Source organism: Canis lupus, chromosome 6 (assembly GCF_003254725.2).
Source record: "Canis lupus dingo isolate Sandy chromosome 6, ASM325472v2, whole genome shotgun sequence".
Lineage (NCBI taxonomy): Eukaryota > Metazoa > Chordata > Mammalia > Carnivora > Canidae > Canis > Canis lupus.
The window spans coordinates 11,266,547-11,292,890 of NC_064248.1; the positions used below are offsets into that span (position 1 = coordinate 11,266,547).

At 43.9% G+C, this 26,344-nt stretch overlaps 3 protein-coding genes across 7 annotated transcripts in view; 2 read left to right on the plus strand and 1 right to left on the minus strand.

Moving 5' to 3' along the window:
* The first annotated feature begins 51 nt into the window (after positions 1-51).
* AIMP2 (aminoacyl tRNA synthetase complex interacting multifunctional protein 2) lies at positions 52-7,568 on the plus strand. Of its 4 annotated transcripts, none has more exons than XM_025426234.3 (4): positions 52-184; positions 4,079-4,285; positions 5,968-6,199; positions 7,051-7,568. In XM_025426234.3, exons 1-4 carry the CDS (start codon positions 170-172, stop codon positions 7,437-7,439), a joined length of 843 nt encoding a protein of 280 aa, XP_025282019.1. In that variant the 5' UTR covers positions 52-169; the 3' UTR covers positions 7,440-7,568. The 4 variants fall into 4 exon arrangements, with proteins under 4 accessions (XP_025282019.1, XP_025282018.1, XP_025282020.1 ...); XM_025426233.3 differs by having other exon boundaries at positions 170-304; XM_025426235.3 differs by lacking the exon at positions 52-184 and adding an exon at positions 587-733.
* Positions 7,564-26,344, minus strand: part of EIF2AK1 (eukaryotic translation initiation factor 2 alpha kinase 1) — a 32,496-nt gene continuing 13,715 nt past the window's right edge. Inside the window, exons 7-15 of the mRNA XM_025426229.3 lie at positions 25,421-25,520; positions 24,820-24,877; positions 23,629-23,950; positions 22,330-22,441; positions 18,572-18,672; positions 12,831-12,945; positions 12,486-12,568; positions 11,189-11,422; positions 7,564-8,623 (exon numbers count right to left, since the gene is read on the minus strand). Of these exons, the coding sequence (XP_025282014.1) occupies positions 8,486-8,623; positions 11,189-11,422; positions 12,486-12,568; positions 12,831-12,945; positions 18,572-18,672; positions 22,330-22,441; positions 23,629-23,950; positions 24,820-24,877; positions 25,421-25,520 (1,263 nt within the window). The 3' untranslated portion in view covers positions 7,564-8,485. The remainder of the gene's footprint in view (positions 8,624-11,188; positions 11,423-12,485; positions 12,569-12,830; positions 12,946-18,571; positions 18,673-22,329; positions 22,442-23,628; positions 23,951-24,819; positions 24,878-25,420; positions 25,521-26,344) is intronic.
* Positions 14,488-18,055, plus strand: ANKRD61 (ankyrin repeat domain 61). Of its 2 annotated transcripts, none has more exons than XM_025426232.3 (3): positions 14,488-14,767; positions 15,677-15,771; positions 16,951-18,055. In XM_025426232.3, exons 1-3 carry the CDS (start codon positions 14,552-14,554, stop codon positions 17,894-17,896), a joined length of 1,257 nt encoding a protein of 418 aa, XP_025282017.1. In that variant the 5' UTR covers positions 14,488-14,551; the 3' UTR covers positions 17,897-18,055. The 2 variants fall into 2 exon arrangements, with proteins under 2 accessions (XP_025282017.1, XP_025282016.1); XM_025426231.3 differs by having other exon boundaries at positions 14,490-14,767; positions 15,674-15,771.

Consider the following 26,344-nt stretch of genomic DNA (forward strand, 5'->3'; position numbering starts at 1 on the left):
CGAGGCCGCGACGTCCAAACCACGTGGGCCAATCAGACCGCACGGACTGCGCTTTCCTGAACGGCCGCAGCCGGAGCGGAAAGGAGGTGGTCGCGGTCTCTCGTGGTCTCGGGCGGTTTTTAAGCGTCCGTGCCCCCCACTTGCCACGTTCCGTCTTTTGGCTCCCACGATGCCAATGTACCAGGTAAAGCCCTATCATGGGGGCAGCGCATCACTCCGTGTAGAGCTTCCCACCTGCATGTACCGGCTCCCCAACGTGCACGGCAGGACAGGCAGCCCCGCGCCGGACGCAGGCCACGTGCAGGTAGGAGCGTGCGGCCCCGCCCCGCCCCCACTCGTCCTGAGTGTACATTTTTCCACCCCGTCTAGTGCGCAGGCGCTTAGTTTCATCCGCCCGCCTTCCTGCAGTGCGCAGGCGCTTACTCTCATCGGCCCGCCTTCTGCCCAGGGCGCAGGCGCCGTGGCCGGGTCGTCGGGGTTGAAGGACCGTGGGCCTGGGGTCAGACCTGGCCGCCTGCCCCCCCCCCCCGCCCCCGCTTTCATGCTTCCGCCAGTTTCGCGTTCCAGTTGTGTCTATTAAAAGTTCTATTCCTCTTGTATCTATTTCGTTTTCCGCTTACGGCTCCTAAAGCGTTTTTGCTACCAGATTGTGGCCACAGAAATATGAGCAGCACGTAAATGCTCATTTTTAGGAATTCTAAAGCGATCCTCGCTGTCACCGCTGCTACTTAGGGTAACAGGACGTTGTCTGCACCCTGCTGTGTGGGGCTGCCTCCCCCTGACCTGGCTCCCGTGGCGTCGGCGGGGCGGGGCGGTTGAGCTTCGCTGCTGTGCGCGGAGGGGCGGGTCTGCATCGGTGCTGCGGTGGGCAGGCGCACCTGTGCATGAGCAGGCCTGGGGTGTGCACCGGCGCTGGGGAGGGGAGGTGGACTGTCATCCTTTGGGCTAGGTAAACCGCTTTCCGGAGCGGCCTGTGTGCAGGTGTGTGTGCCTGGGCCGTGAGCACTGAATTCCTGGTTCTTGCACCCTCCCCAGAGCAGGTGGGTGGACCGTTGGAGCTTGATGTGGTTTTTAGCTCAGGTTTTTCAGACTTCTACATCAGCGGATCGCCTTGTCGTGTTGGCTGGCCATTTTGGCACACTCTCTTGTAAAGCGTCTGCCCAGGCCTTTCGGGTTTTTTGTTGGCAGCAGATACCCATCTTAGGTTTCCAGCAAGAGAAACCTTCTGTCCATTCGGGCTGAAGATGAGTGAACGGGTAACTTTTATAGTCCATTTTCCCATGGAGTGTTATCCTTCACTTTAAGTAGGCTCCAGGCCCCGTGTGGAGCTCAATTCAGGGCTTCAACTCACAACTCTGTAGATCATGACCTGAGCCAAGATCAAGAATCCAGGAGGCTTAACTGGCTGCGCCAACCATGCGCTCCTCCTTCACTTTCTCTTAATAGCCTTCTGCCTATATGGGAAGGCAAACGGTTGGGTTAGTTGGAAAACAAGGACACAATTGTCTCACCAGAGAGCTAAGATGGAAATAGCACCATGATCCAGTGTGGCTCAACTGGACAGTCCCACTGAACTGAAAAGAAAACCCAGACTCAGAGTTGGAAGTGTCACAGCTCATTTGAGATCAAGTCTTTTTTTTTTTTTTTTTTTTTTTTGGTGTGCTGCTAACTTCCTTGGACTTTCAGCTGTGAACTTCTAACTTATAAGACACCTAGATCCTCTTGATTAGCAGATCATAATAATATAGACCGATAATTAGAAATCAAGCATATTAAAGGCAAATAGGAGCAGCAGAAAGAATAAACTGCTTCTAAAATACATATAAAACAAATGGATAGACATGTGCCATGTCACAATCTCATCTCAACAGGAAAACAAGCCAACAAACAAGGTTAAAGGTACAGGTAAAGCAGATCTTGAGTATTTCCTCATTCCTCACATCCAGAGGAGTGATACCAGCCTGTGCTGGGCTTCCAGTCACAGGACACATTACGAATGTACTATTTGTTTCAGGCACTGTTTACTCTGTTGACCGGGACATGGAATCCAGTAGGTGCTTCTTTGCCCTGGTTTATCAGGGAGCTTCCTGCCACTTGTAGAATTGAGCAAGGTAATGCACACACACAATGCACAAATCAGGCTGGTTGGAAGTGATTGGAATGCTACTTGAGGACTATCATTGAGGAATGGAAGGATATTACACACTAGTAGCCCTATTCATCACACACCTTGCATTCACTTATTTCCATCAAAACATAATTGTTTAATTGGTGCACTCAAGTCTTTATACCTCTTTACCCACAGGTCAGTCATCTTACATATCTTTGCTGTTTGATCAAAAACAAGAGCCAGGCTAGCAGAGATGAGAAAATGCAGATGAGGCTCTTGGAGAAGATGGAGAAGTGTCCCAGATAGAGAGAAAAGAATAAACAAAAGCTGTGTGGCAGGTGGGGGCATGGTGTGTTTAGGGACCCAAAGGACAGCACAGGGGAGCCATATGTGAGAGGAGGTAGCCAGAGGACAGGTCATATGAGCTATTTCTTAAGCAGGTTCAGGGCTTTGATTTTTAGCTAAAGCCTTAGAAGTTAACACAGAGGTGGGGTAATGGAGTTGACATTTGTTATAATCTCTGGCTGCCATCTTAGGGATGAATTGGAGGGATGACCACAGTGGGAACAAGGTGGACACAGGCCAAGTGAAAGTGGTGTCTTGAACTTGGGCAGCGACAGCCGAGGCAAGCTTAGAAACCAGTGGATTCCAGAAAATGAACAGCATCTGGTGATGAATTCAATCTGTGAGAGGGCAGTGTTACCAGTGACTATGGGAGGAAAAAAAGTTCCCAAGAAAGTGAGGCTTACCAGCATACAAATACAATGTATCATGAGTGCATATTTATAGTCCTGGTCCTTGCCACATGGATTGTTTTGTCTGGTTATGAGCATTTTCTTCTTAACACATTCTTTGTGCTCAAAATGGATTATCCTTTATAAGAGCTTATGAATCTGGAAATGGGTTATACAGTGTGACTTTATTAAGAGGATTCTTATTGCTTTTTTCTTTTTAAAGATTTTATTTATTCATTCATGAAAGATACAGAGAGAGAGGCAGAGACACAGGCAGAGGGAGAAGCAGGTTCCATGCAGGGAGCCTGATGTGGGACTCAATCCTGGGTCTCCAGGATCAGGCCCTGAGCTGAAGGCGGCACTAAACTGCTGAGCCACCCGGGCTGCCCCATTGTTAATGCTTTTTAAAGTAAGTCTGTAGAGATTTGAGATTGCTTCCTCAGTAGATGTTATTGGTTACTTACTGTGTTGCAGTCACTATAACAGGCAAGAAAGATGCAAAGATTCATTGAACTAAGGACGTAAGCATTCCATACTTAGGAAGTTTTACGTTTCAGCAGTGAAAATGATCTGGATGATTCTAAGATAAGAGTGCCAGTATCCCCTTGAGAATGGGGCGGGGAAATGATCAACTGACTCCACGGACATACCTTTCATTTTCCTATTAGTATAAATTGCTGAGTTACATTCTCATTGCACTTCCCCATCTTTTTCTCTTTGTTAAATAAGCAAAGTAATGTGAACTGATTTGACATTAAAAATAAAGAACAATTATTTGAGTTCATTTTTTTAAAAATATTTTGTTTATTTATTCATGAGAGACACAGAGGCAGAGACACAGGCAGAGGGAGAAGACTCCCTGCAAGGAAGCATGATGTGGGACTCTGGGATCACGACCTGAGCTGAAGCCAGATGCTCAACTGCTGAGCCACCCAGGCATCCCTGTTTGTGTTCATTTTCCATCCTCTGTTCATAGATTACCTGAACTAGGAGTCCTACAATTTCGAAATGGCTTTTGATCATGTTTTTTGTTTTAAAGCATTTGTGGATCACTTTGCAGGACCTATTGGACTATGGGAAAAACGAGATGGTTCTGCTTCTTCATTTTAATGTCTTCTCACAGTTGGGGGGGAGGGGTTGATAAATTCATGGAACCCAGTAGAAGAAAAGTGATCAAATTGAAACACTGCTGTGATGTTAGAGGAAATTAACATTCTGGTGTTGGTTTGTTTAGGAAGAGTCTGACCCATCTCTCCAAGCTCTCGAGTCCCGCCAAGATGATATCTTAAAACGTCTGTACGAATTGAAAGCTGCAGTTGATGGCCTCTCCAAGATGATTCAGACACCAGATGCAGATGTGGATGTAACCAACATAATCCAGGCTGATGAGCCTGCTGCTTTCTCGACCGGCACATTGGATTTAAATTCGGTGCTCGGAAAGGTGAGTTCATCTGGAGAGCTAAAGAACATCAGCGTCCTAGGTGGTGGTTTGTGCTGGAAAATTGTGCTCATGTGATTCAAGCTTTGGTTTTCTAGTTTTCAAAGGCAATACAAAGGTCATGTTCTTTTTTCCTCCCCTAAATGATTGTGCCTTACCACAGAACAGATTCGTGAGCTATGAGTGAAGCCAAAGCAAGTTCTAAAGCCACTTGACTTGTCAGACCTGGTGGAGAAGAGCTAAGAGGAACTGTAGGCAGTGATAGGAGTTAAGTTACAGGTCCCTACCATTCCAGGCAGTGTGGGATGCAGGCGAGAGGTAGGATGTCACTCCAGCAATTTTCCAAGCCTAGAGAAACACACCTGTGTCAGCTTGGTGCTTCTCAGGTTCAGCAAGTCCATCCTGACTCTGAAAGTAGCCTGAAATTCAGAGCTTTGGTCACCCAGGCACAGTCTCATGAGGCAAATGTCTTTTGCTACATTGTTTGCAGTCTTAGAATTAAGTTGCATCTGCTACCTTTAAAGAGCTTCAGGAAATGTAGGTGACCGGCTGACATGCAAAAAAGAAGGTCTTATTTCTAAGTGGTATTTATTGACAGTATAAAAGGGTTTGTCCCAGGAATCCCTGCTAATACTGTCCTCTGGAATTGGTGGTAGAAGTGGTACTGCATGAAGCCTTAATGGGGAGGCGAGGTTGCAGTGTCTCCCAGGTGACTTCGGTTCCTCTGCACTCAGGTTCTTGGATTGTTGAGTACATTTGCCCACACCAAGGACCTATAGACCTGGCCAGACCCCCCAGGGAGCCAGTCTAGATGAAGAGTCAATGATACCGTACAGCTATGGCAGTGTCTGGAGGCTGGGAAGCCTTGCTGAGGCACATGGTGCTTATGATGAATTTTGATACCTCAGAAGGCACAGCATCAAGTGGTGCTATGCTCAGAGGATTGCAAAGCATTTATCACAGGTTGATGTGATGGGCTTCGGGGAGGAGTGGTAGGACTCTTAGCCAGATTGTGGTAGGCTGCATACAGAAATCCAAGGAATTTGAATTTTGCCTCCATTGTATTACAGGAGTTTGTTCGTTATTAAGAGTGAACATATAAAATAAAGTCTGCATCTAAAAAAGAAAAAGGCAGTATGTTTTAGCCCTTTAGTTAATACTTAGTTTTTTAGATGTTGCCTGCTTGTCATCATCAATGACATTTTGAGCCAAGGCCTTTATTGAGGGGACTCTTCACTGACCTGTAACTCACACACCAATTGACATAGAAACTATCCTGTCCGGTGGTCAGGTATTGGAAAGATTTGGTAGAGTGCTTGCATGTGTGATTTTTTTTTTTTTTATTTTTAAATAACTTAGGAACAGGTAGTATCATTCTTAATGTGTTGTTTTAGTAACTTCACAATGAAGTCAACCCTATAGTTGTTGGGGGCCAGCAGGGCAGAGGTTGAGGGGTTGGAGTGGGTTTGCATCACTGTTCCACTTCTCACTGAGTTCCGTGAGCTCAGCCAGGTTATTGCCTCCCCAGGACGAGCTTCCTCAGCTGTGAGATGGGGTGATAGTGGGACTGTCTTCATGGAAGTTGAAGATTTAGTTAAATAACCCTGCTTAGGCCCTATGAACAGCACCAGGTACAAGTCCACACACTTAAATGTCTATGTTACTGTTTGGGTTTTCTCCCTCAGGATTACGGGGCTCTGAAAGACATCGTGATCAATGCAAACCCCGCCTCCCCTCCCCTGTCCCTGCTCGTGCTGCACAGGCTGCTGTGTGACCACTACAGGGTCCTGTCCACCGTCCACACACACTCTGCAGTCAAAAGCGTGCCAGAAAACCTCCTCAAGTGCTTTGGCGAGCAGACTAAAAACCAGCCCCGTCACGAATATCAGCTGGGTTTTACTCTGATTTGGAAGAATGGTAAGCAGAGGGCACTGGGCTGGGTTCGTACACTCTGGAATGAGGCGTGCCCTGTGACTTTAATCAGATGCATCAAGGGGCCAGGACCATGACGTTTTTCAGCTACTTGCTGTCAGTCAAATTCCCTGAAGTTTAGCAAGCACATGGGGTAGTTCTGGAAAAGGAGCACAGATAAACCTTGATGCAAAGATGCCCTCCTTCCTCCAGAAAGGTTAGGGTCTCCGAGAGCGGTTTGGGGGGATCCTGCTAGGCAGCTAGAGCAGGAAGGTAAGGGCTGTCCTAGCCATCTTCACCTCACATTTCTAAACTTATCACAGGGACATCGATGTTACCTTTTCAAAAGGCCTGAAAAAGGTGGCAGGCTGTCCTTTCTTCATCATCTGCTGCTGTATGCCTCTCCTGGTTACATTTATCCCAGGGGGTAGTGTGTTAGCACCATTCATCCAGGAACACCTTAGCTACTCCAGCTCCACGTAAAGAGCCATTGTGAGGGTAGACTGAGTTCCCAGCTTGGGAGGTGGGACTCCTGGTTTCCAGCCCTCATCCTGCAAATTCTCCGGCACAGGGCTTAGAATAGATGGTCTGAGGTCACCCTTCTAGCTTGAGAATGGTTATAATCAAATACCAGAAATGGTTACTTTTTTTTAACGTAAAGAGTTTGCATTCTGTAAACATCTGGTTTAAACTTTCTTGAATCATACACGTTTTGGAGACAGACAAATGTGATATTGAAAATACTTTCCCTTGCCACCAGTTTCCAGTTAATTAGAGACTCCCCTCTCCCTGTTGCTCAAGCACTTCCTCTGGGTGGCAGGGGGCTCTTGTTACATGGTGTGCTTTTTCCCTTCCAGTACCGAAGACTCAGATGAAGTTCAGCGTCCAAACAATGTGTCCCATCGAAGGAGAAGGGAACATTGCACGTTTTTTGTTCTCTCTGTTTGGCCAGAAGCAGAATGCTGTAAATTTGACCCTCATAGATAGCTGGGTAGATATAGCTATCTTTCAGCTGAAAGAGGGAAGCAGTAAAGAAAAAGCTGCTGTGTTCCGCTCCATGAACTCTGCTCTTGGGAAGAGCCCCTGGCTTGTTGGGAATGAACTCACTGTGGCAGATGTTGTGTTATGGTCTGTGCTCCAGCAGACGGGAAGCTGCAATGTGACAGTGCCAGCCAATGTGCAGAAGTGGATGAGGGCATGTGAGAACCTGGCCCCTTTCAACACTGCCCTCAAGCTCCTTAAGTGAAGTTTAATAACTGTAAAAGGTTGACTTCAAGAATGGTGCTGTTTCACGTGTATTGTGGGTAAAGGAACTTGTACTAAAATCGGTCTATCTGGGCCAGTTGCCTAGAATCAATAAAGGCATCAAATAATTTGTGGGTTTTCATTTTATTTTAAAATTCAGCCACATCACGTGCCATGTACCATGACAACTCCCAGCTATGTGGCAGGCATTTTTTTGAGATACAAAAATGAACATACTCCATCGGGGCCTTTGGAAAACATAGCTTGGTGGGGAGTCGAGTGCTAAATAAAGGGCAACGCCATGGAAACACACAACAGTACCAGGGGGAAAGCAGGAACTCCTACCAGAGCTACTTTGAGATGATTTAGATGATTTGGATGCAAGCAGCACAAGGCTTAGAAAGGGCATGATTTTTGGAGTGACACCAAGCTGAAGGTGAACAGAAAGAGGTTGGATGATGATGCTAGGAAGCTAAAGTTGCATCTTAGAGGCAGCAGGGAGCCAGCAGGAGCTTCTGAGCCAGGGAGTGAACTGATCAGATGTCCTTCTGGTAACTAACTGGCAGCAGCATCGTGGAAGGGTGAGGAAGACTGGCAGCCATCAAAACGAACAGTCCAGCCATCGTGCAGGCCTGGGCTTGGCTGTGATGGTGCAGGGGTGCATACCTCAATCTGTGAGGTAAAACATTCTAGAGGAGGACTGGATGGTCAACAGGCAGAGTTCAAAGGAGAAAGAATGGAGGATACTGTCTAAATCGCTCCTTCCGGAGACAGGACAGACAGTAATATTAAAAATTAGGAGTTTGTGGGACAGGAGAAAGGAAAAGGCAAAATAGGTTTAGTTTAGAGCAGCTTCGTTCAAAGTGCTGGATCATAACAATTCCTTTTAGGAAATAGCGATTTGAGGGAACTTCTACAACTTTAATAAGTCTTGTACAGGGTCACTAGATACAATTATATCATCTATACCCTAACAAAGACTGAAATGTACATTCCAGTTGACAATTTAAAAAATTAGAAGTCCACATTCACATTTACAGAGCTTAATTAAGGCAGGACGGGCACAGTCCCATCCTTCATATCATCCTTGGCCCCTTTGTCCTGAGAAAGGAGACTCAGCTGCTTCTTTAGTTCTTCGATTTCTTTTTCTTGCTCTAGTATTTTCATCTGTAGGGTGAGGTTAACCTGTCAAGAGAAAATTTTAAGTTCTATTAAAATGGCCTCTTCCACTTTAAATATACAGGCATACCTCCCTTGGCATGGTATGCCTGAATTCCAATCACTGCAGCTAGTGAAGCAGCACCAGCGTCAGGTCACCACAGTTCTCTCACTGTCAGCACCTCAGCCCACGATGCACATCACAACCAGGGGCCAGTCACCACTTTGGTCCCTGCACACACCACACCCTGGCCACGTGTGTACTGGTGATAAATCCACATGACATTTAAAAAAAATAATTGAGGGGATCCCTGGGTGGCACAGTGGTTTGGCGCCTGCCTTTGGCCCAGGGCGCAATCCTGGAGACCCGGGATCGAATCCCACGTCGGGCTCCCGGTGCATGGAGCCTGCTTCTCCCTCTGCCTATGTCTCTGCCTCTCTCTCTCTCTCTGTGACTATCATAAATAAATTTTAAAAAAATAAAAAATAAAAAATAAAATAAATAAATTAAAAAAAATAATTGACAGATGAAACTGGCCAACAAAGATGGAAGTGCGGTGAGCAAATGCAAAGTAATGATGCTGAAGGTGGAATCAAATTGCACCCACATGATGTTGGAGGAGAAACAGGCAGCCATGGGGGTGCTGCTCCCACCACCACCAGACAGATGCGGTGTGCAGCCCCAGTACTGGGAGGAGAGGAGTTAACATAAATGAGGAAAAGGACGAAGATGTCCCAGAGAAAGTGATACCAGCAAAATTCACATTGGAAGAACTCTGGGAGCTATCTCACTCACAACTTCGAAAGTCCAAAAGATGAAATCTTGGCCCCTGATCCAAGCTTAGGAGTATACAGTTTACCGAGGCACAGAAAAGGCACTCCATATCTGGAGTTCTATGGTGAGATGCAGGTAGGCACTATTCAAACCATTCCTGAACACATTAATTCTTCATTATAGTACACTAAATACTAGTTTTATAACTTGCTTTGTTTCCATGTGCATCTGCAACTGAGTTTTAATGTTTTGAAAACATTTGTAAGGGTCATGGGACAATCGTAACTTCCCATGAATTACTAAGATCCCCTTGCGTGGTTTGATCTCAGCATGGTCGTTTTCACAGTCCTGTACCAACAACCACACAAACCACAGACTGCTTGTACAAGTTTTCTCTATATAGGTATGTATAGGCTATTTTATAAATTCAGCAAGAGAAATACCATAAATGCCACCTAACTACGGTCTCTAATAGCTAACATAACTGGGGGTTAGAAAATCCCTTCTGTGGGAGATAAATTTAATCAACACATCTGCTGTTCCCAAAGACTCAGAAAAGTACTATACCTACCTGTTTACTATTCAAGCTAGTAAAATTCACCATTTTACCTGAAACTTAGCCTTAAACAGAAAATAAAACAGTGGAATAGTTTACCACAAATAGGTCCCAGACTATGTACGTCAGAATGACTACTGCCCCTTCTCCCCACAGACTTCCTTAAATAGGTCAGAGCAGCCGGGAGGGCCTAGAGACTGTACTCTGAGGACCAATGCATCTAACACAATGCTGTTCACACACCAGAGGTAAACCACTTGGGGATGTTACTGAATGCAGATTGTGATGTGATATGTCTGGAGTGGAGCCCAAGGCCCTGTACTTCTCAGCAGCCAGCAGATAACGCTGATGCTGCTGGTGCAAGGACCATGCTTGGGGCAGCAGAGAACTAGAGAATCTGAATGCATCTTTGAATAAGCTTTTGATAAATCCTAGAAAGTTTCTGGAGGAACAGAATGGATGAATCACGTTTCTAGTACATGTAGACTGGAGATGGTACTTGGCACTGTGGTTACAGCCTGGAAAGAGGAAGGAAGGGACTGCCCTAGGGCGATCCCACATCACAGGACTGAAAACCAGAATCACACACTTGCATGCTAAAGGATCGCAGGCTGAGGCAGTCTATGCCACCCTCATTCCAGCTCCCCACAAGATTTCCTCCTTTTACCCTTTGGCATGTGCCCCCTTTGACTAGGAGATAAAAGGTTATGTTTATAAAAAGTTATATCGTAGTTGGAAAACCAAAGCCTTTTGACTTAGCAAGATGAAGCTAGAAAGTAGAGCCTATAATTGCAATTTTTAGACAGTTGGTCCAGTTGGTCACCTTGCTTACTTGGACTCTGAAGAGTGTGCTACTCAGAACTCAGAGAATGAGTTTAATCTGGTTTCCATAAACGTTTTCTAAGCTCAACTGTTCCTCATGAAATTGGATTCACAATTTAAATTCTACTTTAAGTTTCATACTTTCCCCAGTATTAAAAATACACATATATACAAGAACTCCTGGCTGGCTCAGTCAGTGGAGCAGGTGACTCTTGATCTCAGGGTTGTGATTTTAGGTGTAGAGATCACTTTATAAAAGAAAAAACGGGGGACACCTGGGTGGCTCAGTGGTTGAGTGTCTGCCTTTGGCATAGGGCATGATCCCAGAGTCCCACATCAGGCTCCCCACAGGGAGCGTGCTTCTCCCTCTGCCTATGTCTCTGCCTCTCTCATGAATAATAAAATCTTTAAAAAAGAAAAAAAGAAATATGTTACATACATTTCCAGAATTTTGGAAAAGTTCACTTTGCAGCAGCTGAAGAGCAGATGGTCTCTGAGATGCATTCCTTCTAGTTAAGTGCTGGATGTACTTGGCTTGCACGGGACACCTCTTACTGAGGGAGTCAGGTATCTGACCACTTCTTAAACCTGTTAAAATGTGTACTCGCTCCATTTCTGTTCCAAATGGCTGAAAGAGCTCTAGCAGGATCACACCCAAGCTGTACATATCTGACTGGAAAAAGAAGGGGAGAGGTAATTTAGTAGTGAAACACAAAGGGAGACTAACATCTCCAACACAAGATGACCATCCTCTCAAACACAAGATGATTTCTAAGACAGGACAATTCATAGACCCTATGATGCAGGGAACATGGTGGCCAAACTTACCCCCTCACAGAGGCAGGTGTCTGCCACCTGGATTTACAGCCCTGGGGAGAGCTGATATGGTCACAATCCCATCTCTTCAACACCACAAAGGGAATCCACGGGCACAAAGGATGGCCAACCAGGTAAGGGTCAGGGAGAACTCCCACTACTCCCCTGAAAATCCAGGCGTGGTGCAGCCTGAGCGAGAGATGTGAGCTCACACATGCTGGTGCCAGTTCCAGGGCTTGGGTTCCCTGTGGCCTGCCTTGTCTCCCCTCTACCTCCACACACAGGCATCTAGTAGAGTTTAAGAAACTAAAAAATTTGTTCCTTTTCCTGAAATCATCTCTTAAGAAAGGTCTTTACCAGACAGGATTTGAGGAAGAGCTATGGATTTTTTTTCCTGGCAGTTCATGCCCAGTCTGTAAAAAGCTGAATGATTCGTCAAAAGGAAGAAAATGTACTAGGCTGTTATCCTGAGGAAAGGATTTACTTTAATAATTTCTTCAAGGAACCAAATGAATTAAAACTTTTCAATATCTTCACTCTTCAAAGGGAGTCAAGTGCTATACTTCCCCAGAGCACTTTTAGCATGTATTTATGAAAACAGAAGAAAGGCAGACTGAAAAGGCTTCTATAAATTCTAGCTTCCTGAGGTGAATTGTGACATTTTAAGAGGAAAGCTCATTTCAAAAATAATTTCTGACACCCACGGATTTAGAAGTGGTAAAGTAGCCCGTAAACCAGTCAGATTCAGGTAAAAATTGAGGTTTCCTGTTAACCGCAGTTTGACATAACAGATAACCTCCCCTATTCTGTTATCTCCAAAGACACCTCTACACAAGAAATAACACTGCATTTACTGTGCTCTTTGTTATTTATGACAGCAGAGAAAGTCCAGCAAAGGGGGGAAGAGCAGCAAATACTACCTTGGCGTCATAGTCGGATCCTTCCAACTGCTCAGGTGAAGCGTATAGACAAGTACCCACTCTGGAAGTGTGTGTGGGTGGCCCTGTAATTTGAAGAGCCAAACATTAAAAAAACATGGTAGAGTTCACACTGTCTACACTGCAGAACATAGAGCCTAAACAGGGCAGTGTAGGGAACGATGGCTGCTTTTTTGTCTTTACCTCATTATTGCTATTAAGTTTTTATGAGTCTCTCTGAATACTGACAAGTTCAACCGTGTTTCTTTTTGTCTTAATGCCAAGAAAAAAGAAAGAAGAAAGAAAGGGAAAGAAAGAAACAAGAGAAAGGAACTAGAATAAACTTACTCTTCCCATCTCTACCGATCCAGTCTGTGTTCTTTTGAATGATGTCTGTGCAGGCCAGACCAAAGTCTCCTATTTTTACTTGCTGATCAGGGCCATGAAGAAAAATATTTCTTGGCTGTAATAAAACAGAACTCCTTGGTGTTATTAAAACAGTAAAAATGTGTAGACATTAAGAGTTTACAACTGACAAGTAGCCCCTCAAAAATAAAAAATCAGAGCAGTGGTTCTAAAACTAGGCTGCACATTAGAATCATCAGGGAGCTTTAAGAAAAAAACCACCAATGTTCAAGCCATGCCACAGACCAGTAAAATCAGAATTATTGGGTGTGGACATAGGCAGCAATATTTTTTAAGTCCCCATGTTACTCCACGTTTGAGAACCACTAACACACAGCACACCTTGTACACAAGTGCTCCTCAGCCCTGACTGGGCATCAGAATCCCCCAAGAGGCTTTTAAAAACTACTGTCCCCTCCAACAAGTCAAAGACTGATTTATTTTTTATTTAAATTTTTTTTTAAAGATTTATTTATTTACTCATGACAGACACAGAGAGAGAGGCAGAGACACAGGCAGAGGGGGAGAAGCAGGCTCTTCGTAGGAGCCTGATACAGGACTCGATCAAGGATCCCGGGATCATGACCTGAGCCGAAGGTAGCCGCCCAACCGCTAAGCCACCCAGGCGTCCCTGATTTTTTTTTTTAAATGAGAAAACTTTGATATTTTTTAGAAGCTCCTAGATGACGCTTTTATGTCAGCCAGAGTTAGGGGCAACTAGGTCACACTATGAAGGTACCCATTTAGCTCTATTTAAGCAACCGAGGCCAACCCAAAACTTCTCCCAATAGAACTAAACCTGTGGCATTGAAAACCTGTACCCACACTGGGCAAAGAGGGGATTGCCACTCAAAATGAAAACATAGGGCAGCCCAGGTGGCTCAGAGGTTTAGCGCCACCTTCAGCCCAGGGTGTAATCCTGGAGACCTGGGATTGAGTCCCACGTCAGGTTCCCTGCATGGGGCTGCTTCTCCCTCTGCCTGTGTCTCTGCCTCTCTCTCTCTGTGTCTGTCATGAATAAATAAATAAAATCTTTAAAAAAATAAAATAAGGGATTCCTGGGTGGCACAGAGGTTTGGCGCCTGCCTTTGGCCTACGGCGCGATCCTGGAGTCCTGGGATCGAGTCCCACGTCGGGCTCCCTACATGGAGCCTGCTTCTCCCTCTGCCTGTGTCTCTGCCTCTCTCTCTCTCTCTCTCTCTATCGTGAATAAATAAATAAAATCTTAAAAAAGATTAAAAATAAAATAAAATATATTTAGGTTAAAAATTGGGTTTTCTTACTTTAGATGTAGTAATTTTAATTTTTGACTTTCAGTATAAATTCCTGTTTTAGCTCTTTTCTTTAAGCTCTGTTTTTTTTTTTAAATAGCTGAATGGAAGAGAGCACAGAAATAACCTTAGGTGTAAGGTGATAATTTGGGTGTGTTTTTGTGATTGAGTCAAGTCCAAAACACTATGCTTCTATTTGGCACTGTAGGACCTGGGAACAAAGCTTGAAATAGTTCGCTCTAAGATAAAAACAAATCATGTTCACAGCTACAATTCTCACTGCTCTAGAACAATTCTAGAATGGAACTGAAGGGATCATAATGAGACTCCAACAAATCAATTCTGTCACAAGTGTCCCCTGAACTTCCAAGTCCCCACTCTTACATTTTGCTCATGGGAAACATAACCAGGAGAGGCAGCAGGGAGCTGGCTGCAGAGGGCACCAAGCCCCCAGAAGAAGGCCCACCTGCGGCACTCCACACCAGGCTCTATGAGGCCATCATGAGGGAGGACCGCTCGGCAATCCAGGCGCTCCTGAGGAGCCACCCAGTCAACCAGCCTATGACCATCCTGGCCAACTCCATCAGCTACCGAGTACTTCTGAACCAGGTACCCCCCACCTCTGCTCTGTCACCTGTCGGGAAAAGTCACGCTGCTTTGCGAGGCCCACCACTGAGGTCCTCAGAGCTCCTGGCGGCCCCCACCATGCCCACCCCAGGACAGTTCACTCCGCACACCATGCACCTCCCTTCCCAGTGACACTCGCAGGCTGACATGCAGAAAGGCCAGAAACCACTTGGTTGGCGGAACATTAACATCATCTTCTCAGATACACCAATGGCCATTATATCTGTATGAAGGAATTATTCTTTCCCTTTTATACGTATGACTTTTCATTTTCTAAATTTTTATACAATGATTATTACCTTAAAATTTTTTTTCCCAAAAGTCACCATCTCCTTTACCCTGACTTCTTCTCTTATCCTTTCTGAGGAAAGGAAATCCTTTCCTGAGAAAGGAAGTTATGCTGTAAAAGTCACTACTTAGTATATATGTATTTTAAGAACTGGCATAAACAGCTCTGCTAATCATAGAAGACATGCTGTGTTATCTTTGAAACCCTGGAAATGTGGGTTTTACTACTGATACTATGACTTTGGCAAAGCCTTAAAAACCATAAAACCTACTTGTCAATCACCCTGTGGGTTAATTTAAGGACACAGTGACTTAGTTGCATTTACCATTAATTTTACACTATGAGCTCTCCACAAGAATCAGCTTCGAAAGCTTTATGTAAGTTATTTCTGCTGCACTGGTAAATTTGCATTTATGTAAAACACAGATTTTATAATAAGAATCTCACTAGTTTGGGGTCTTTTAAAATAGTCAAAAAGAAAACTTCAACGCATTTGAGGAACTAAATACACTTATTTCCTCTGGAATAGCAGGCTGACACAATGATTTCTTCTCACTGCACAGGGCTACTTATAACATAGTCTGCTTTCTCCCTCAAAGCAGACACAGTCCATCATCCCCATTCATCTGGCTGTCGAATTCTGCAAGGCACAAAGTTTGCTTTGTTTGTTAGAACATGGGGCTGACCCAGAAGTAAGGTGAGTTAACTCAACAGCAATCAGATCTAAATGAGGATATGCATGATTTAGATGTTACTCTCCCCAGTCATGTCTGGACTCATCCATTCTTCGGGGGCTATGGACTACAAAATACCATAACCATGTCTCGAATGAACCAATTTCTTTACTGACTAGATGAGATACTCTGAAAAACTGGCAGTAATCTAGGAACACAAACCAGTCTGCCCACTTCAAGCATCCTGAGAATTAAGTGCTCAGCAGTGATGATGTGGAAAACACATGAAGTCCTGGTCACAGCCCTCAGGGAGTTAGTTTAAAACCCTCAGTTAGGTATGGAAAATAAGTAAACAGAAATAGACCATGGATTTTCTTTTTACTACCCACTGTAAGAATACACTTCACGATAAAGAAATTATCTCATTCACCAATACATCTTCACCACCTTAAATGACTGCCTGACACTATGTGCCAATAAATACTATCTTAATGAATGGAAGAATCACATGGTATAAACAATCAACTTCTTGCCCCCATAACATTAACAGAAAGTAAAGCCCTAAATGCTCAACATGCTCCAGAATTGCTCCTTGACCTGTCTGGCTCGAATGACCCTCTCCCCCACCCCATAGAGCCCTGCCTAGCTCTGCAGATGCTCTTCCAGTCCTCCATGACTGGATGTCACCAATGTACCTCCTCCTCCACAGGACTCCTCAGTACACCCTTTCCAACCCTTCCAACCACAAGCCGGCCCTGTGGGGCCTCATACCTCTTAGAACTTTGCCCATTTGCAATACTGACCTAGTTATTTAAGTATGTTTAATGTCTTTTATGCTAGACCATCAGCCCTGCAAAAGCAGGGACTCTGTGCTATTTTACCATATCCCGAGCATGGTGCCTTACGCTAAATAAATATACACAAACTGAAAATCATTTTCAAATTTTAGTAGAGCAGTCAGATGTTTATAATAAACAAAACTGAAACTGCTATAGACAGCTAGGACCCTCCATGCTGTGATGCAAACCACCCCATCCCTCGAAATGCTGTGATATCCCGAGAAACACAGATTTTCAAACACCTCTTTAAAGTAGTTGAGGGGAAGTACTTTCAATAAATGTCACCTTCTTAAGCACTAATTCTTAGTGTAGAACTGCTTCCATGGTGAATACAGTATAATCTGCGATTAATAACTATTCTAGGGACACAAGAGGCCTCACCACACTTCACCTGATGTTACTGCACTGGCCAATCATTTCTACCATACGGACAAAACCGGGGAACAGAATCCAAAGGATCCTGACAGACATTCAGAATAATGCTATGATGTGTCTCCGCATTTTGTGTGAACACGGAGCTCAAGTCAACGCTCAAGTAGACAATAGCAACAAACATTCACCCCTTCACCTGGCCATAACCTATGGGACCTATCCAGTTCTCTCTATTTTAGTCCAAAATGGTGCCTACGTCAATGCCATTAACGAATCCAGCATGACACCCCTTCACATGGCTGCCAACATCCTGAATAAGGAGATGATGGAAATGCTGATAGCCTGTGGCGCAAACGTTAACTGTGCCATCTCCTCCACAGGGAATACAGCCCTCAAGCTGGCAGTGTGCACCGCATCCAGCAAAGCCGGCCGACTGCTGGCAGCAGGGGTGAGCTGCATCCGTTTGCTGCTAATTCATGGAGCCAAAGTAAATGCCCGGGACCATAAAGGTCAAACAGCTATCCATGAGGCATGTTTTGGAGGCAGAGAGGCAATAATCAATCTCCTGCTTGAATTTGAAGCAAACGTTAACATATTAACAAGAAATGGGGAGTCTCCGATATACATGTACCTCCAGCGAAGTTCCAACATCAGGGACACAGGGCTTCTCGCCAAGCTATTTTACCGCTCTTATCCTTTAAGACTAACCAATAACCAAGGGATTCTACCTGCAGGAATCATGCTGCCAGAATTCCACCTCTTAAGGGAAAACCTAATAAAGTTATCTCAAAAACCCTTATCCCTAGAGGACATCTGTAAAAGAAACATCAGAAATATTTACGGTGAGAAATACAAACAACACTTAAAGCAACTTCTCCCAGTGCAGATCTGGAACTCACTATATGGTTATTATGACTTAGCTTACCTCTTGATATAGGACTTCAAAGTTTCACCAGCCACAGAATTTCAGTAACTCACACAGCATTTTCTGGCTAGACTCATACACAGAAAACACTTAACTCATCATCATGTACATCCCAGATGTACAAACTGGTTCTTAAACTTTTTTCAAAAAATAAAATGATTGGCACATTAACTTTTTGTTCCCAAATATTTCTTTAAAGACATTTTCCACAATTTCTTTGTTCAAAAAATAAGCAAATTAAAACTCTTCTGCCAAAGAAGTAAATCTATTTTCTTTCTTGATACAAGGTCTTTTGTAGATTAAAAACCGGAATAATCATAATTTTTTAAATAGCAGAAAAAAATTTCCCATGTTAAATTTCCTTTAAGATACATAATTGTAGAAACAGATTTTACCTCTAAGGCTGCTATAACATGAGGATTTTTGACAGCATTAAATACATTTAACATCATCTACTATATGAGTACTCTGAGCATACTCACTACCTGAAACACACTACTAATCCTCCACAGAGAATTTTCAAATGCCCAAAGATCACTGCCTTAAAATTCAATCAAAAGTTCCAGACTCATGGGATGAGGATTTATACAAAAATAATGATAACCCTCTAAGTAAATGAAAGGGGACACATAATTTCATTTAACTCAGTGAAGCAACACCACGTCCTCAACTAGCCTCCCCACTTACCTTCAGATCTCTGTGTACGATTCCCATGTTATGTATGTAAAATACACCTTCCACCAGTTCTTGAAAAATCTTTGTTGCAACACTGGCCATGACATAAGGACCTTGAAATAAAAAAGGAAGTTTTATTTCTCTTTTTTATTCATCAACATCTAAACGTTACCTAGTTCTAAACACATTAAATACATTAACATAGTTCAGATTTGCAACAGTCAATATTCCAAAATGGTGAAATATAAGCAACAAGAGCTATCTCAGTTTACAAAGAAACCATCACAAACTAGTGCCCTAGTGAATAGATTTGGTGTCACTAAGTTCACCCAGAGCCCCTGTATTAATCAGTGTGTAAACCATTCTCAGGCATAAAATGGCTGGATTAAATTAGGTTTAAATCTCCTTTAAACTTCTGACACTCTGGGGTTTAACACTAATAAATCTGGTGTCCTAAGCCTATTGTGGATTAAAGACTTACAAATAATGAAATTTTTAAGAAAAGATACATTATGTTAGCTCAAAGAGTGAGCTCCCATTATGTGGGAAGATTTGGAATGCTGCATTTTCCAAAAATGACTGACGAATGAAAAATGAAGTATACAGGGGAAAAAAGCAAATGTTTTCATTCATCTATTAACATGATAATACAACAGACTTTAAGGGTAGAAAAGTTTTGGGATCCCTGGGTGGCTCAGTGGTTTAGTGCCTGCCTTTGGCCCAGGGTGTGATCCTGGAGTCCCGGGATCAAGTCCCACGTACTCGTGTCGGGCTCCCTGCATGGAGCCTGCTTCTCCCTCTGCCTGTGTGTCTGCCTTTCTCTCTCTCTCTCTCTCCCTATGTCTATCATGAATAAATAAATAAATCTTTAAAAAAAAAAGGGGGGGTAGGAAAGTTTTGTAGGACTAAAACTGCTAAAGCAAAAAAATTCTTGCAGCTAAGTAAATTTGGTGCTCTCATAATAAGAACTTACTAGCTCTTGTCTCCTCAGCCATTTTAAACCGTAAATACATAACATGTAAATACAACATGCTCCCTTCTCTTCCTGGACAAGCCTACTTTGCTATGCAGCTCACCTATGCACCACCTTCTCCTTTTGCACCAGCTAGCATGTAACTCAGGGACCTCAAGTCCTTAGCCAAGAACTTGAGAAGACAGAAAACTCTCACGTGTCTGTGTGTGTGTAAACACAAGGGGGGCTACTTATAAGTACTGCCACTACCATGCCCCTCACACTGGAGTGACCATTTGCTGCAGAGATGGAGGGCTTTGGGACTTTCACAGTCACCCAGAACAACTACTTTCCTTTGGTCCGTCTATAATAGGGGTCTCACTGTAACCACCTACCATATCCAAACAATGGGTCTCTGTCGAGGGCTCAATGCCACATATGGACCTGATCCGGTGAGAACAGCCTCCTCCGTTCCTCGGCAATGCATCCCTTACCCTGAGTGTTCCAATCCTCACACTCAAATTTCACAGCAGAGGAGACAGTCTGAGAGCAGTTACCTGAATGGTCCTAAACCTTATCGCCAGTGACTGCAAGGGCCAGGATTCAAACCTGGGTCTCTCACACATGGACTGCTGGGAATGACTGTTGTAAAACTGTACTAGATATGAAGGTATGTAACATTGGTGGAATACTACCAAGTTAAACCTTTTTAAATACTTTTAAAAGAAATATGCATCATGCTAGCAGTATCCTATCTTGCCCTCTCTGTTTTCATAAGCTTATTGTCCTGGATGTCTGAAAGTCAGACTTATCTCCTATATCATGAAGGACTCATGACCTACTTTCCAAATGGAAGTTTAAAGATCAACAACTACATACAAGACTTCAATAAACCATTATTCTTTTTTATAGAGACATCTGCGCCAGCACTACAATGCTCATGCAGCAAAGAATAAAACTTTACAGGGCAATGAAAATACCCCACCCATTACTTGCCACAACCAAACTGAACAAAGTATGGCAAGTCTTGATTACATAGTAAACCAGAGAAGCAGCAGGGGGCATCGAGGAGATGCCTGAAGGAGGCATTATGTTTCTGCCTCCACTGGAAGCTAAGATTTTGGGTGGGTTAAATGACCTACATTTTAGACCAAATAAAGAGTTATAGTGTCATTAGGTGTGAAGAGCAAATGATTAATAATCAGTATTTAGCTGAGTCTTTACTTAAAACCAGGTCACTTTTATTACCAGTTTTGATCACAGAATAGTGATTTTCAACTTTGGCTACACATTAGAAACAAGAAAATTTCCAAAAAATTACCAAAGATCAAGCCCTATCTCATAACAGTTATATAAAAATTCCTGGTGCAGTCCCTGACAACATCCTTTAAAAAAAAAGGAGGGGGGGGGGGGGCAGCCCGGGTGGCTCAGTGGTTTAGCGACGCCTTTGGCCCAGGGCATGATCCTGGGGACCCACGATCGAGTCCCGCGTTGGGCTCCCTGCAGGGAGCCTGCTTCTCCCTCTGCCTGTGTCTCTGCCTCTCTCTGTCTCTCATGAATAAATAAATAAAATCTTAAAAAAAAAAAAAACAACTGAGGCCATAGTATGGTTCCCACTTACACCCCACCCAGTTTCCCATTAACACTTATACTGGTATAGTACACCTGTCACAGTTAATGCACCAAGATTGAGACAAGTTCACCATTTATTCAGGCTTCCCTAGTTTTTATCTATTGTCCTTTCTCTTTTCTAGGATCCCATCCAGGATATCGTATTACATTAGTTGTCAGGTCTGCGGTCTGTGACAGTTCCTCACTTTTCCTGTTTATGAGGACCCTGACAGTTTTGAGAAGCACTGGTCAGGTAATTCATAGAAGGTACCTAGGTTGGGATTTGTCTGATGTTTTTTTACAATTAGACTAGCATTATGGGTTCTGGGGAGAAAGACCCAGAGATACAATGCTCTTCTCATCACGCCTTCTCAAGGTCACACAATATGAAGAGTTTTCATTGCTGATGCTGACCTTGAATACCAGCCACAGTCACCCCAGACAACATCATGGTGGTTGGCTTTCTCCACCTGTTTTCTCTTACTCTGTCTTATCAACATCTTTTTTTAAAGCTCCCCAGGTGATTCTAATGTGTGGTACAAGCTGAGGACCAGTGTTAAAATAATTTTAAAAATTACTAACCTAACAGAGTATTTCTGTAGTTAGAGATCTACAGGGGAAGATAGGAGATCTGGGTCTTAAGAAAGACGAACTTTTCACCACCTATCCTTCTATAAGAGTTTCTTCAAAGGTGTCTTTTTGCAAGAGTATCACATTGTCAGACTTAAAAAATAAAATATTTAAAATTTCTCCCTTAAAAATTCTTGGAACGCCTGGGTGGCTCAGCAGTTGAGCGTCTGCCTTTGGCTCAGGGTGTGATCCCGGGTCCGGGGATTGAGTCCTGCATCGGGCTTCCTGCATGGAGCCTGCTTCTCCCTCTGCCTGTGTCTCTGCCTCTCTCTCTCTGTGCATGTGTCTCTCATGAATAAACAGAATCTTAAAAAAAAAATTCTTTTTCTGCCCCAATCATTAACCTAAATTCTAGCACATTACTGCTTAGACACCCATAAATATATCTCTATCTCAGAGAAAATTAACTTCCAAATGCCTGTATGTTCTTGAGAATGTTGAAATAAGCACAACTGTTTGTTTTAAAAAGGTGACTTTTTCCCTGAGTCTAAAGCACCTGGAGGTAGTTCCTACTTCAGAAGATCCGCCTGTGTCTCCACCTCCCAGCCCCGTGTTTAGAGATCCATCTGGTACTCACATGCAGATTCGTCCACATACTGCCGACCCCGCTGGTTTCTCTCCACTATCCAGTCCCACAGGGAGAGCTCACACAGCTGCATCTGGATGTGCAGCATCAAGTGGTACTGCACCTGGGGGACGACACGGCTGGCTCCCACCTTTGCACGACTTGCTCGCATTATTCATTTAGTCAATAGATACTCACTTGCCTCCTCTAGGCAGAGCAGGGGGCTAAGTGCTCAGGAAAGAGATGACAAACACACATCTGCCTGAGAAGCCCAAAGTCTCGCGAAAGAGACAGAGGAATAAAGGAACGCCTAAAACGGCGAGTCAGAATCTGAGTGGGCAGGGGGAGGCCCAGCTGCAGAATGGGACAAGCTCCTGAATGTGACACTAAGGCAGTGGCACTGAAACGACTGGGTCGGCTTGCCACACAACCAGTTTCTAAAGCTAAGACACAGCATCAAGAGGTCAGCTGTGCGGCAGGCACTCTACTGCTCTCTGTATACCCCAAAGTAGATGCACATTTTTGGAGGCCTTGCTGTGTCCATAAATAATTTGTTCAAACAAGAGGCAAGCAAAATTTAAGCTCTCTATAGTGCATTTAGACACCAAGGAAAGTTTCCCACATGTAGTCCAGAGTAACAGAATGGTTCTGATGAAAAGTCCCTCAAACCCAACTCTTGTGTACTCAGATGACCCTGTTCAAAGCTTTGTCTCCTAAAAAGTGCATGCACAGAGCCACATACTCCTGCGCAGTAAGAATTAGTTCTGTGTGCACATATACAGATAGCACATACAGTTCTGTAATCCCAGCATGCCAGATTATACTGAGACCCTGTTAGCGTTCAAGGTTTTTAACACTAAGACTCCACACTGGTGAAAGTATGTGACAGTCTCACTAGCACATGGGTGTGACCCTTATTGATAGTGTCCTGAAAATGGACCTGCTGATCTCTCTTCCCCTCTCTCCTAAAGTCACGTTCCAAAATACAAAAGATCTTTATGCATAAATATTGTATAGCAGGAGGCGAACACACAACAGAAACGTGTGAGCGACGTTTCCAACTCCAGGGGGCACAAATGATCAGATATAGACAGAACCAGAAAAGGCTTAGCAGGCATTAAATTAAGTAAAGGAGGGCAAAACCCAACACAAGGGCCACAGGCCAGGGGGACGAGGAGGGGAGAGACTGACAAAGAAAGATGAAGAGTGAGGGATAGAGGGGACGGGGGGAGGTCACATCCTAGGCATGGTCCTCCACATCATAACTATTTGAGCATCAAATCATCAGTAGGTTCTGGTAAAGTGATCTACCTCTGTCTGCCCCAACAAACTTAAGTTTTCAGAAGATTCCCCAGTGGATGTGAAATTCTCTTCTAAGTCGGAATGATGCCTAAGTGGCAGCTGATGTTCAATAATTGAGCTGGAAGGCAAATCAGCCAAACCATTTCTTTGGAGAAAACTGGGTGATTCAAATTCACTGGTGTCTCTGGGGATTAAACTGGTGCTGTAGTTCACCAATCTATTATTCCGATTTTCAATGCCAGATTTTCCTAAGGATTTGTCTTTTCCTGAGGTGAACTCGGCGAAGATAATGGATGAGCTGTTACTTTCATCATTTTTAACATGTTGATTTCTGGAGGGGGGAAAAACAGTAAAGATAAAAATCAATGTAAAAAAAGATCAAGAGGGATCCCTGGGTGGCGCAGCGGTTTGGCGCCTGCCTTTGGCCTAGGGCGCGATCCTGGAGACCCAGGATCGAATCCCACATCAGGCTCCCGGTGCATGGAGCCTGCTTCTCCCTCTGCCTGTGTCTCTGCCCCTCTCTCTCTCTCTCTCTCTCTCTCTGTGACTATCATAAAAAAAAAAAAAAAAGGTCAAGAGGGGATCCCTGGGTAGCTCAGCGGTTTAGCGCCTGCCTTTGGCCCAGGGCGTGATCCTGGAGTCCCGGGATCAAGTCCCGCGTCAGGCTCCCGGCATGGAGCCTGCTTCTCCCTCCTCCTGTGTCTCTGCCTCTCTCTCTCTCTCTATGTCTATCATAAACAAATAAATAAATCTTAAAAAAAAAAAAAAGATCAAGAATAACTCAGCTGTCCCTTCAAACCTACATATATGGGCAGCCCCGGTGGTGCAGTGGTTTAGCGCCGCCTGCAGCCCAGGGTGTGATCCTGGAGACCCTGGATGGAGTCCCACGTCAGGCTCTCTGCATGGTGCCTTCTTCTCCCTCTGCCTGTGTCTCTGCCTCTCTCTCTCTCTCTCTCTCTCATGAATAAATAAATAAATCTTAAAAAAAAAAAAAACTACATATACCTCACTGGTAAACACTGGAAGCAAATGGTATCAAATCTCTCTAGCAGCAGCATTTATTGAAAACACTAGCAGGAAACACTTGAGAGGAAGAAATTATTTATCATTTTCTAATGAAAATGATCAAAAAGACAAAGAAAACTCAGTGCAGGGAACAGGTTATACCTAACTTGTCAAACTACACACCTATTCACATACCTGTCACCCTCCTCGTCAGAGATCACTTCCAGAGATGGCAGCTGAATAGAAATTCGATCTGCAAAAGGAAACAAAAATAACACATCTTCAGGCAGCCTAGCTTTCTAATGTATGATCAAAGACAGAGCTAAAATAACACCAAAGGAGACCACAAGTCTAAAAATGTTAATACTTTCGGGCAAAATGCAATATAACAAGGTCATTCAAATGCCTGGCACATTTTAGGAACCATAGAAACAGACCAGTTCAACTATGCCAGGGGAGCAAACTTTCCATAGTGGGCCCGAGAGTAACTGTTGCAGGTTTTGTGGGCCCCAAAGGACTCTGCACCATAACTGAGTTCAGCTGTTGTAGTGCAAAAGCAGCCACAGACAATACACAAATGAATGAGCCTATGTCCTATCCTAACACACTTTATTCACTGACATGAAATTTGATTTCATATAGCTTTCACAAAATATTCTTTTGATTCCTCTTTAAACTACTTAAACATGTAAGAAAATACTCTCAGCTTGGGGATGCACCAAAACAGGGGCAGGCCGGTTTGGCCGATAGGCCACAGTTGGCCAAGCCTTCAGCTATATCATCTATAACTGCTTACCTTGTGCATGGGTCACGTGAACATGTTCTATCCAAGCAGTGTGATAGCCTACTATGTTAGGATGCTGAAGGCCTGCCAGCACCTTCACTTCCCGTAGTACCTAAAGAGGAAACGAACGCACTTATATCCAGCTTTTACTGACAACTTGTTAAATGTGTACGGTATCAAAATGCTACGTGTTCCAGAGCAAAACGGTAAAAATCCAACTGAACAAGGAATCTAAACTACATTAAAATAATCAGAATATTTCTGAGAGGCAAATGGAATTATTACAGCAACAAAATAACTTATATGCATCTAATGCTTTACACTTTTCAGAGCCTATTTATATTCATTCTCTCATTTTATTCCTCCAGTAAGTCCAGAGCTTGCTTCAGCACACATATACTACTACTAGCAAGTCCAGTCCTGCTGTCACCACTATGTCAAGGACAAGAGACTAGGTCATTTATTTGTCCAGGACCACAGAACATGTCAGGGGGAAGACCAGAACCTGAACTGAGCTCCTATTTTTTCTAACAAGCTACATTGTATACTTTCTTTAAAGATTAACTTCCCCAGCAATGATCCTGAAATGTGGTCAGAAGCGTCTATTCAAAATTAAGTCAACAGGCACCTGGGTGGCTCAGTCACTTAAGCATCCAACTCCTGATCTCAGCTTGGGTGATCAAGCCCCACATTGGACTCTGTGCTGAGCATGGAGTCTACCTGGGATTCTGTGTCTCTCTCTCCTGCTGTCCCGGCACCCCATTCACACTCTCACTCTCTTAAGCTCTCTCAAAAAGAAATTTTTTTTATTAAAAATTAAGTCAAATAAAAATTTGGTTTTGATGTTTGCTTTTCTATAGCCCACTCTTAGTAAACTTAGCGATCCACAACACCTAATATTTGCCAAATATACACACATACATAACTCTTTCAAAA